Source organism: Clupea harengus, chromosome 10, assembly GCF_900700415.2.
Source record: "Clupea harengus chromosome 10, Ch_v2.0.2, whole genome shotgun sequence".
Lineage (NCBI taxonomy): Eukaryota > Metazoa > Chordata > Actinopteri > Clupeiformes > Clupeidae > Clupea > Clupea harengus.
The window spans coordinates 7,482,531-7,495,345 of record NC_045161.1 but is presented as its reverse complement, the minus strand read 5'-3'; the positions used below and the strand labels follow the sequence as shown (position 1 = coordinate 7,495,345).

The following is a 12,815-nucleotide window of genomic DNA, read 5'->3' as shown; positions in this document are numbered from 1 at the left end:
CGGTAGTGCTGCTGGCCAGTATCAGGGCTCCGGGGCTCCCCTCTCCACACCTCATCACTCCTGCCAAATGCGGCTTCCTCTCAGGCTGCAGGGGCCCCTGGCTCTCTGGCTCTCTGGCTCTCTGGCTCTCTGCTCGAGGTGGATGAGGATGTGGGATCTGCTTCTCAATGGCCAGCGCTGGGTAAATAGAGATTAGGCCTGGGTGTCAGCCTGACGGTGACTGGGTGGGTGGGAGCTGAATGAAATGTTGTGTGTGTGTGTGTGTGTGTGTGTGTGTGTGTGTGTGTGTGTGTGTGTGTGTGTGTGTGTGAGAGAGGGTGGGTGTGCTGGGAGGCTTATAACTCCATTCCTCTCTGACTGTTTTAGACATTTAGGCACTTAGGTGATTTTGTGTGTTAGGATTAGCCGCGTGGTTTGGTGTGTGTGTGTGTGTGTGTGTGACCACAAAAAGACAGAGAAAAAGTATGTGTGAGTGTGTGAATGTGAAAGAGAGAGAATGAGTATATAAAGGGTTTGTGTGTGTGTGTGTGTGGGGGGGGGGGGCAAGAGAGCAAGGAGGTGTGTGTGTGTGTTGTGTGTGTGTGTGTGTGTGTGTGTGTGTGTGATAGAGAGAGTCAGAATGAGGGGAAACCAGCCATGACACATGAAAGCTGCACATCAGAAAGTAAAAATAAAAGGGGCAGAGATAGTGGGAGAGCAGTCACTGGTTTGCCCTCCGCATGTTGGCCTATGGGAGGGTACCTCTGACACCAGGGCCTGATAGCGAGGGCTTGGCCCACTTTTGGGCTCTCCGTTGTCATGGGAACAGGGTGGAAGCAGGAAGTGAGGATCCTGGGAAAGGAGCTATCTGGTGGGCGGAGTGAGGAGTGGCCTGCCACGCATGATAGGCGAGGTGAAGATCAAGCTTCTTAAGTGTGAGAGTGTGACTGAGTCAGTGCGTGTGTGTGTGTGTGTGTGTGTGTGTGTGTGTGTGTGTGTGTGTGTGTGTGTGTGTGTGTGTGACTGAGTCAGTGTGTGTGTGTGTGTGTGTGTGACTGAGTCAGTGTGTGTGTGTGTGTGTGTGTGTGTGTGTGTGTGTGTGTGTGTGTGTGTGTGACTGAGTCAGTGTGTGTGTGTGTGTGTGTGTGTGTGTGTGTGTGTGTGTGTGTGTGTGTGTGTGTGTGTGTGTGTGTGTGTGTGAGAGAGAGAGAGAGTGAGAGAAAGAGAGAGAATGTGGGAGGGACTGGGGGATGAGAGCATGTGGTAGTGTATATATCTGTGTCTGTGTGTGTGAGGGTGGGGTAATGTTAAAGTATGTGTTAGTATAAGTATGTGGGTGTGTGTTTGTGTATGTGTGTGTGTGTGTGTGTGTGTGTGTGTGTGTGAGAGAGAGAAAGTATGAGTGAGGGATTAGGGGTTAAGGGCATGTGTGTGTGTGTGTGTGTGTATGAGGGTGGGGTGATTTTAAAGTGTGTGTTAGTAGATGTATGTGTATGCGCGTCTGTGTGTATATGTGTGTGTGTGTGTGTGCACGCACATGTGCTTGTGACTGTGTGTGTGTGTGTGTGTGTGTGCGTGTGCGTGTGAGCAAGACTGGGTGTGTTGTTGCATGCATGTGTTCTCTTGTGCGTGCGTCTCTCCAACTTGGCGTCCCGACACAGTAACGTGTCATCGTCCCCGTTGTTGGGGAAACCTCTGTGGCGGAATGGAACGGACCGGTTTAACGAGTTTAACGAGGACCTCCGCTCCTATAAAGCCACTTGGCTACAGTAACTCTCCCGTGACACGCAGGAACGACGAGGGCCGAGGGGGTCAGAGGTGCACGGCCCCATGAGCACAGGCAGAGAGCCATCCCACAATGCATTGCAGTGACCCTCTGTGCGTGCGTGTGTGTCAGAGTGAGAGGCGCCCATAATGCATTTCAGTGATCCTGTGTGTGTGTGTGTGTGTGTGTGTGTGTGTGTGTGTGTGTGTGTGGTGTGTGTGTGAGATAGAGAGTGTGTGAGTCAGAGTGAGAGGCGCCCATAATGCATTTCAGTGATCCTGTGTGTGTGTGTGTGTGTGTGTGTGTGTGTGTGTGTGTGTGTGTGTGTGTGTGTGTGTGTGACCCTGTGGAGCAGTAACATCTGTACAGGTTGAGCCAGGCTCTCCTGCAGCTGTTTCTCCTCTGACCCTTTTCCAGCCCTCGCACAGTTTAACCTCCGACCCCTGGCTGTTTGTGTATGTGTGCATGTGTGTAAGTTTGTGTGCATGTGAGTGTGTGTGTGTATGTGTGTATGTGTGTGTGTGATGAGGTGTGTTCTGACTGACTGGAGTAAACTAAAATAGTCACAGCGCTGGCATCTTTAAATATCACCCCCCTGACCACTCATAAAGTGGACCAATAGGACCTGATTACACACACACACACACACACACACATTCAGGCCAATTAGGCAGAAAAAAAACAAGCACCAAAGTATGGAGTGCATCTCTGAAACAGTGTCCTTTTACACAAGTACATAATTCTTTCATCAATCGTTTCACACTCCAGAACAAAAAAAAAAGGAAAAGAAAACTGGATTAACGGAGTCAACAAACTGTCAGTACCTCGCTGAGTAAGTGTGCACGCCGTGGGTGTGTGCATGGTGACCGGCGTGCAGGCACAAACACGAACGCGAACACGAACGCAAGCTAGCTCAGTTCGGTGACATGGATCAGCAGAGGCAAAGCTGCCTGGACTGCCTTGGGGTAGTGACTTCATCACACACACACACACATATGCACACCCACACCCACGCACACACACACACACACACACACACACACACACACACATGCATCCCAGCAACCACCAAAGACAAATACTTACACACAGAGACACACACAAACACATGCCCTGATCTACACACACACTCACACACACACACACACACACACACTCTCCAGTCTCTGCTGTTTGTAAGCACTCAGGGAACAGCAGAACACCAAGATCACAACAAACTTGGCCAGCAGACAAAGGGGGGCCCCAGCACCGTAACGCTGCCATTAACAATGTCCGCCTTGCCACAGGCCGCTCACGAGAACGAGAGATTAGCGCGGATGTCGCCGTGCCGTCTGTTCGAGTAAATCACACAAGAAAGAGAAGACGAGTTCCAGCTAAGGAGCTTTTGATTTAAGATGTTTACTCTTTTCAGTGGAGCGTTGCGCTGTAAATATGGCCGCCACAAACGCCTCTCGTTAATGCCGATGAATGGGTGCCGGGTGACAGACACTGGGTTACTCATGCAGCTGTGGGGGGGGGGTGTTGGGGGGGGGGGTGGGGGGTGCTGCGCCTCGCTTCACAGAATAAAGTTCTTGAGTGAGCAGATGAAGGACATGCACAAGTTCTCCTCATCCGTGTGTGAATGTGCTGGAAGCAAGCTCTCATGCACTGCAACATTTACCAACCAAAATAGGGTACACACACAGACAGTCTCTCTCTCTCTCACACACACACACACACACATACACACACACACACACACACACACACAGAAAGGCCCATACACGCAAACACAGAAAGACAAAACACACTCACACATACGCACATATACACACCCCTCATGCACACACACAGACACACACACACACACACACACACACACACACACACACACCTCTCATGGAAAAGTCCGAGTAGGTGCCGGCGTGAGTGAGCTTGCACTGGTGAGTACTGCAGGGGCCGGAGCCGAGAGGCTTTTCTGGGAATGACCTCATGGCCCCCACACCACACCCCTCTGCCCCGGCATTTTCCATCCTAACGTCACAGTCACCCCGCATTAGGGCCCCTTCGCTCCAGACAAACACCCCCACACAGACACCTTAACACTTCATGATTACAGTAATGCCAGACTAATCACTAATGGCAGGGCCTGATGAATGACATTGCCTGACTGTAGTAACTAATGACATTGTCTAATGACTTATGTCAGAAACCTGTAACTTCAGGGCTTTTCCATATAACCTTGGCTCGTTTTTTTGTTCCCTTACATTCAGTCTTCAGGCCAATAGTGGAAAATGAGTTTGAAAATGTTGAGCGAAATGGACTAATTATGCTGAGTCATTGTAACATTAGGCAGGGCGATAATGTCCCTGTGACATGGGCAAGGCAATGACACTGCCTCTGAAACAGTACAGATCAGGCAGGGTGGTGTCCTGATATTACCTCTGGTTCACTATGTTCTTTTATATGAGCCTGAGAAGGACAAAACTGATCTTTTAAAGTGTGTGTGTGTGTGTGTGTGTATCAGTGTGTGTGTGTGTGTGAGTGAGTGAGTGAGTGACTGTGTGTTGACATTTTCACATACTCAAAGGTGACAGAAACACTATAGCTATGTTTACTTTGCTTTGAGAGAGTTCAAGCAATCAGGCCCACTGAAGCATAGCCAGTGAAGATAAGCATTTTCACACACCTGGCTCCTGCACACACTCACTTATATACACACACCTGTGAAACCACTTTACCACTCTCTCATACACTCTTTACTCCTCCCTCTTTTTCTCTCTCTTAAACATGCACACACACACACACACACACACACACACACACACACACACACACACAAACACACAAACACACAGTCACTAATACACAGGACACCACAGGCACGCACCGGCCTCTTTAGACGGTAGCAGTTTTATGTGGACATATTTTTACCGGACGCACATAAAATAAGTGATTTTTCTGATTTTTAGATGACATATTGAATGCATCATAACTCTTTCTGTGGTCAGCAGGCATTTCCTAATGGCCAGCTGCTTCAGAGGGTAAAAACATCCGTCAGTAAAACAGTTCCATAATACCTCCGCTATTCCCTTTGGCCTTTAGAGCGAGTTTCACACATACACACAGATGCACAAGCATTCACACATGTATAACACACATACACACACACACTCACACACACACATATTTACACACATATACACACACACACCACAAGCACAAACGCACACCAACACAATACACACACACACACACACACACACACACACACACACACACACACACACTTACTCAAAAGTGAAGGTGTCAGGGTGGGAGAGGTAGTGGTGAGAGAAAGAGAACAAATAAAAACCAGCTCCATACGGGTAGCATTATACTAACATCAGAAATGCATACAACAGAGAGAGAAAGAAAGAGAGAGAGAGAGAGAGAGAGAGAGAGAGAGAGAGAGAGAGAAAGAGAGAGAGAGGGAGGGAGAGAGAGAGAGAGAGTGTGAGAGAGAGAGAGAGAGAGAGGGAGGGAGGGAGAGAGAGAGAGTGTGAGAGAGAGAGAGAGAGAGAGGGAGAGAGAGAGAGAGAGAGAGAGAGAGAGAGATACACATACCCGAGTGTGTGTGCGGATGTGCATCTTCAGTCCATCATTCTTGCTGAAGGCCTTGTCACAGTAAGGGCACTGGTATGGCCTCTCTCCTGCAGAAATGAAGAACCCAACGCATCAGAGAACAGCAATTCATCATTCACACAATCAGCAGTGCATGTGCGCAGATGTGCATTCACACAACAAACACACAATTAACAACACATGTATGCACTCACCAACACATTCTAGAAACAATCACCAACAGACACAGGCGGGAAAAGACATGCATTCTCCCCGCACTGCAGAAACACATCTACAGGCCACAGTCACACACATGCAGTCACACACAACACGATTATATAAAGATGGTGTACCGCCAGTCAACACAAACACACACACACACACACAAACATTCATCCACGTCCATATACACAGACATATGCATGCACACACAAACGCACACACACACACAGACACACATAAACACACACACACACACACATTTGATGTCTCCACTAACTCTATGTAACGCTCCTTACAGCACTGGCCGTGCTAATCTTCAAACAGAGCAGATCTGAGCTGCCAGGAATTAGAGGCATGAAGCAGGAGGAGGAAAAGAAAAACGAGAAGAAGGAGGGAAAGGAAAGAAAAAAAAAAAAAAAAAAAAAAAACATCTTTTTTTCTTCTCAGCTCCGGCCACATGCAGAGCCAGATCAAAGATCTCTGTTTCCAGTCGACCGCCGTCTCTGATACGCTGCCATGCAAAGGAGCAGCCATCACCCCCCCCCTCCACACACACACACAGACACACACACACTACCATCACTCCCCACCCACCACCACCCTCCCAGCCACCGCTGCTTGGCTCTGATATCCTGCCATGAGGAGGAATCTGGTTGTAAACACTCCCCTGTAACTAGCGCTGTGATGTTCTCTCGCACGAGCCCTACGAATAGCAATCTATTTCAGACCAGACCCTGCCGCCGCTGGCTCGGCTGTGGGCTATCGCAGTGAGCAGACCAGCCCCGGGCCACCCCATAGGATCCAACACAGCACGCTGCTCCAAACACCTTCATCCTACCCAGAGACACAACTATCTCTGAGGGTTCTAAGTGCTCCGATCCAGTTCAGAGTCTGGAGAGCTCTACAGAGTCCTGCTCATCTTGGCCTGCTGTGTGGTCTTATTGTCTCACTAGAGACACGGCCGCACTACAGCACAGGAATATGCAACACAGAGCAGCTAATGTCAAATTCACACTGAAGGAGGTTGGCAGTATCATGTTTACATCAGTGATAATGGACATCAATAACTTTATCTGTGATAGCCCTGCGTTCTTAAGTTGATTATGTGTCTCCTGCTGCCAGTGATTGCGGTGGAGAGTGCTCTGGGGTCTTCACAGTAGGGATCTGATGCATTCGGACTTCATCTATTACATTAGATAGGCTGTACTGTTTCATTTGTTAGATGAGATAGGCTGTGCTGTTTTATCTGTTACATGTGCAAGGCTGTTGCGTAATGCTAACTGCCGCGAGACGGCTAGTAGGCCCGAGGGCTTGAATCGTCTCAGTGTCCTCGGTGCATGCCTGTTTGTTTTTTTCCCCTCCACAAGTGCCTACTAACCGCATTTGTTTCCCTTCCAGCAAAGTGTCAACACAAACTCTCCCTCTGTCTCTCTCCCTTGCTCTCTCCGTCTCGGGGCGGGCGGGCAGGCGGTCTTGGTTCTGCCCCCACCCTCCGCTTTTGCCCCGGGGATGGATCAAAGTCCGGCTCGCCTGACTGAAGCAGATCGTATCGGAGCGCGCGCCCCGAACCACAGCCAACAGGAAGCGTCAGGCTGTCAGTCAGAGGCTGGGCCGACAGGTGGATCTGCTTACCCCCGTGCTGATTCTCGGCACAGATATGCACGGCAGGCCTGATTAGGGTTTTTTTTTGGGTGGTGGTGGGGGGGGGGACTTGGCTAAGAGACGGCCTGCAGCGCAACGGGAGCCTTGGATCCGCAGAGGGGGAACGGAGGCTCTAAGTCACACTTTAATATCGCCGGCACGTGCCTCCAAAGAGCTGCCGGGCTGCCACTGAAACTGAGCCATCATGGGCTGTCCAACAAGAACACCTCACCAGGTAGCCTCCTGAGAGGTGCCATAGGAATCGGGGTGATTACAATCGGATTACAATCGGTTCGCTAACTCAGGTTTGCTCAGCCAGCCAGGAGTGCCACTGATGAGTTCAGTCAGGGAAAGACAGGCAAGGCAAGTCTATTTATAGAGCACACTTCATGCACAATGGTAATTCAAAGTGCTTTACAAATATGCAGATAATAAACATGCAGAGGAGACAGACTCCAGGAGCAGGGTTGAGGAGATCTGTTCCAATACAACATAACCCATATCATCAATGTACCACAATGTAGCGTGTTTCCTGGGTAAAGTGGTGTTTAAACTGGTTGGTGTATAACCGCTAATGTTATGTAATAAGAGTGATATCAGACCTTAATGGCCTGTAATACAGAACTCTGAAGCCCCTAGTATAGAAAGCAACAGGAGCACAGATATCTCATCGGTTTATAGGCGTTCCATGATATTTCCAAGCTCCTTACGGAAGCCATTTCTGCCATTCCTATATAAAGCACGCTAATGCTTATTTTCAAAGCCACCGATGTCCTGATGGAAACCCTCAGATTGAGGTTTGTTCGACATAATTCCTAAAGCTGGGAAAAAATATGGAAAAAGCCTGGGCTGAATAAAACCTTGCCGGGGCTATGCATTCGCGAGCAGGGAACCACGAGGAGAGGCGAGCCAATGAAACAAAGGCATAGTCTAATTTGCTGCGTTTTCTGTGGGAATGAAATAAGGGCTTTTTGGACGAAGAACAACTCCCTTTGGAATAACTAATGCGCCTGGTAAATAGAGCAGCTCCACGGAGGGACGTGAAACAGCGAATCATAACTCAATAAACGGCAGTCTTTAGAGACATGCCAACTGCTGCTTGCATGCATTGTCTATGTGTGTGTGTGTGTGTGTGTGTGTGTGTGTGTGTACCAGCGATTCCATGAGTATGTCCTTATGGTGCAAAAACCTAATCCCCGGCTCACTTTGTTGTGGCGTAATCTCTTAAGCGACTAACTGGTGAGCAAGGGGAAAAAAAGTGAGCAGTTTAATTAGATAAGCAAAGAGATTGATGAGGGAGATGTTTTTGCCCTCTCAGTAATAAGGTTAATTAGCTGTGTTTCTGGGGGATTTAACGTGCATAGATGCTCATTAACTGAATGCTGCCTTACAGACTCAAAGGTGAGTTTATAACCCAAAACACCCACACGTGTGTGTGTGTGTGTACTATATGGAAGGCTACCGTGTTATTTCCTTCCGTGTTGATCTTTTTAAGTACTCTGCATTCGTGGTTCAGGCTTTGGTGGTTTTGGTATCAAGGGATATATTTGGGTATTTGGTTCAAAGTGTGACACGAGCAAATGGCAAGCATTCTTTAAAGAAAACTATTTGCTGACGCACAAAGGCCCCACTGTTAAATAAAAGCCACACGAGGTCCACTCGCTCAAAAACTTTGATGAAACCCGTGATGTGGTTTTATTGCCTACTGACCTTTCTTGTCCCAGTCCAGTAAAAGTGCTAGAAGTGTTTTCGCCCCAAACTTCTCCAAAGTTACTCAAGTGAGTCGTACTGGTACGCCATGGCTGTTTCTGCTTAAACGCACTTCATCAATTAAAACCGTTAACTAATCAAGTGCCACACCTCCAGCCGATATAAAGATTTCCACAGACCGGTGGCCGTTGAACCAGAACAAGACCCACATCAGCACTGCCTCTATTACAAAACCATTTGAGGACCTCCACGATGCCATTTGATAACTTCGACAACGCCATCTGATGACTTCGCCAACAACCCCTTGATTTATCGTCAGCAATGCTTTCCTTCCATCTACCCAATTAGACTTAGAAATTAGCAATTAGCACCACCTCAGTCCACTGAAGCATCAGACGCATTCCCCTTAGCACTACATCAATACATCGAGCTCTGCGGAGGCAATACGATCTTCCCAAGGTTCTGTGTGAAGTTCAAGAAACTCAAGAAGCCAGTGCCACACACAGACATTCAGTCATTAATCTATCGGTCTCCTCCTACCCAAAGATTACTTAAGGCTCTACTTAGGGCTCTTTCAAACCACCTTCCTGTACCAAAAGTACAGAGGGAAGACTTACACATGCCACTTAGCTTCCCTCCCACTGCAGTCCAGACCTTCAATCAAGTGTCCTACATTGATTTTCACTTCTAAAAAGCCACCTCCCTTAAATTTACATACCATCAGACCTGTAATATTAAATGGTTGAAATGCCTGGAGGGGAAGACTGAGAACCACACTGAGGCCATAGATGCATTCCTCACCAGGATGTTGGCCTGGGAGCACTTTATGTCCGGCTCGCAGTGATGAAGAGATAGAGGGGAGAAGAGAGAAAGCAAGAGACAGAGAGAGAGAGAGAGAGAGAGAGAAAGATGGATAAATGGGAAGACCCTATGAACCTTAAGAACCTAGGCACATCTTGTTCAAATATCTGGTGTGGTCTCTGCCACTCTTGCAGCCTGACTGAAGTGTGCCTGCTGCTCTAAGGATCCTCCATGACCATGGACTGCCTGCATGCCAGGGATGGGTCCAATGGGACGTGTCCAATGCCAGGAACGTGTATCCCTCTTTAATTTGAAAGAGAGAGAGAGAGAGAGAGCGAGAGAGAGAGAGAGAAAATGAGGGTAAAGAGGGAAAGTTGATACAGTAGATTGAGATGATGAGAGCCAGAAGGAGAAGACAACACTAAGTGATTCTGCAAGCGCACAATGGCGGAAAATCTCTTCCCGAGCGCCGCCGCCGCCACCAGCCTGGCCTGGCCTGCTCTGCGCCTTGGGGAGCGTCATTGTTGACAAACAGCAGAATCTGATTCACAGACGCAATCCTTTCAGATGGCAGCGGGAATCTGTCTTTCATGTAGAGAGAGAGAGAGGTATCGAGTTTTAGCTGGTGTCTTTGCTCTCAGCCTAAAAGGGATTCTGCAGAAGGCATTAGGGAAGTCGGGCGACCAGCGCGTCATGATGGAGAACTTCGGGGGCTGGAGTGGATCCTTCTTAGTCTGCAAGGCCTGAGTGTGAATGTGAAAAAGACGCTAGAGCCAGTGTGTGTGTGTGTGTGTGTGTGTGTGTGTGCTTGACTGCACAGACAAACAAGCGTATGCAAGTAAAAAAGACTTTAAATGTCTGAAACATATTCTCTCCGCTTACACTTTAACAACATCTGGCCCACACTCTCTGCTTCAAGAGAGAGAGAGAGAGAGAGAGAGACAGAGAGAGAGAGAGGCAGACAGAGAGAGAGAGAGCCTCTTGACCAAGAGATTCAAAGCAGCCACTCCACGGTATCTCCTCTGAAAACATCAGCGCAGCTAACATCCTTAATGAAATATTCATGAACTCTGTCCAAACACGGGGAGAAAGCGGACACGTCTATTTCCAGAGCCTCGTTTGCCGTGATTCATGTGAGCGTCGTTCTGCAGTTTTCGGTCGAATGCCATTCTAATTGGATCGCATCGCAATGTTATTTTGATTTAATGAAACCGCTAGGGGATTAGCATGTGAGAAGCCTGATGTTTGGTGTCGGGGGAGGGAGGGGAGAGCCGGGGTGTGAGGGGTGACTGATTTAGGGGTGTCCTGAAATGGGACACCGTCTCGGTGTGACCCTGGCTGTCTCCTGCCCCTTCTCCCTCTCCTGAGCCGCTCCCCTGAGGCTCCTCACACCCCCGTCTGCTAATCGATCCGTTTGGCACCCCTCATGCTGTGAGTATGTGTGTGTGTGTGTGTGTGTGTGTGTGTGTGTGTGTGTGTGTGTGTGTGTGTGTGTGCGTGTGTGTGTGAGTGTGTATCTGTGTCCGTGTGAGTGTGTGTGTGAGTGTGTGTGTGTGTGTGTGTGCGTATCTGTGTCCGTGTGAGTGTGTGTGTGTGTGTGTGTGTGTGTGTGTGTGTGTGTGTGGTGTGTGTGTGTGAGTGCGTATCTGTGTCCGTGTGAGTGTGTGTGTGTGTGTGTGTGTGTCCCCGTGTGAGTGTGAGTGTGTGTGTGTGTGTGTGTGTGTATCTGTGTCCGTGTGAGTGTGTGTGTGTGTGTGTGTGTGAGTGCGTATCTGTGTCCGTGTGAGTGTGTGTGTGTGTGTGTGTGCGTGTGAGTGAGTGTGAGTGCGCATTTGTGTGTATCTGAGTGTGTGTGTCTGTGGGTTTATGCGTGTGTGTGTGATTGTATGTGTGTGTCTGGAGAACAGATGGCCGCACTCGTCGCATGCTTTGCCCGCCTATCGTTTGTTCATGTTAGGGAGAGTGCTTTGTAGCTCTAGGGCCCGGTCTGAAAGACATTAGCGCTGTCCATCAGAAATTAATTCCTAGCTTCCTTCGCTCCAGCCAGATACTGCACCACCCCTCCACAACCCCCCCAGATCTCCGCGAATCTGTGACTGCGTGCCGAGGGGGATGGCAGCGAGGTAATGTGATATCGATCTGCTTTAGCCGATAAGCGATTGCCTTTGATCAGCCTCAGAAACGCCCAACAACTTTACACTTGACCTTTTCATTATGGCCCTGGCTCGGCCGCAGCGGATTCGGTTTCTGTGCCAAATGCTCAGCCCGTGTGACAGAGGCTTTACACCTCTACACACACACATGCACGCACACACACGCGCGCACACACACACACACACACACACACACACACACACACACACACACACACACACACACACTCCTCCTCCTCCTCCTCCTCCTCCTCCTAACAGTATTATACCAACAAAAGGGTACATCATCAAGGATAGACCTCCTACAATGTGCAACCAGATCATCCATTGCCAACTACAGCAACAACACAGACAACTACATTCTGTCCATTTATTTCTGTCCTTTGGCTTACTGTTATATTGCAATAATAAACAACCTACTGAGGTTCAGACAGTAAATACAGAACATATTGGACTATTGTAAACTATATTACTTATACTCGTTATGGTCCTTTACTGGCTTTAGAAGACACAGAAACACACAAACAGACACAGACAGAAAGAGACAGAGAGAGACGGAGTGTGAGAGAGAAAGACACACACACACACGCACACACACACACACACACACACACACGCACACACACACGCACACACACATACACATACAAAAGAGATCACAGGCTTTCGGAAGACTGCCAGATGTGCATGTGGCCTGAGTCTGAATCCTGTCATATCTGTGCGCTGCGGCTCACTTCACTACTGTGAGGACACAGGTCTCCAACAGCGAAGACGTCCCCAAGAATTACCCGCCGCCCTCCGTCTACGAGACGTGCCGCGCTGCATCCTGCTCTACTGCTCACAGGCAAACACAAGACATCTGGGAAGATGGGCCGATGCTCTCCTCACTTTCCCCTCCGCTGGTAACGTATGTCCTCTCCCCTAACACACACACACACACACACACACACACACACACACAC

At 48.9% G+C, this 12,815-nt stretch overlaps 1 protein-coding gene across 1 annotated transcript in view; it reads right to left on the bottom strand.

The window, feature by feature from the left end:
• The window catches only part of prdm5 (PR domain containing 5), a 47,426-nt gene that overhangs the window by 7,676 nt on the left and 26,935 nt on the right, over positions 1–12,815 (bottom strand). The window contains exon 14 of the mRNA XM_031575173.2: positions 5,330–5,415. Coding sequence (XP_031431033.1) covers positions 5,330–5,415 — 86 coding nt within the window. The remainder of the gene's footprint in view (positions 1–5,329; positions 5,416–12,815) is intronic.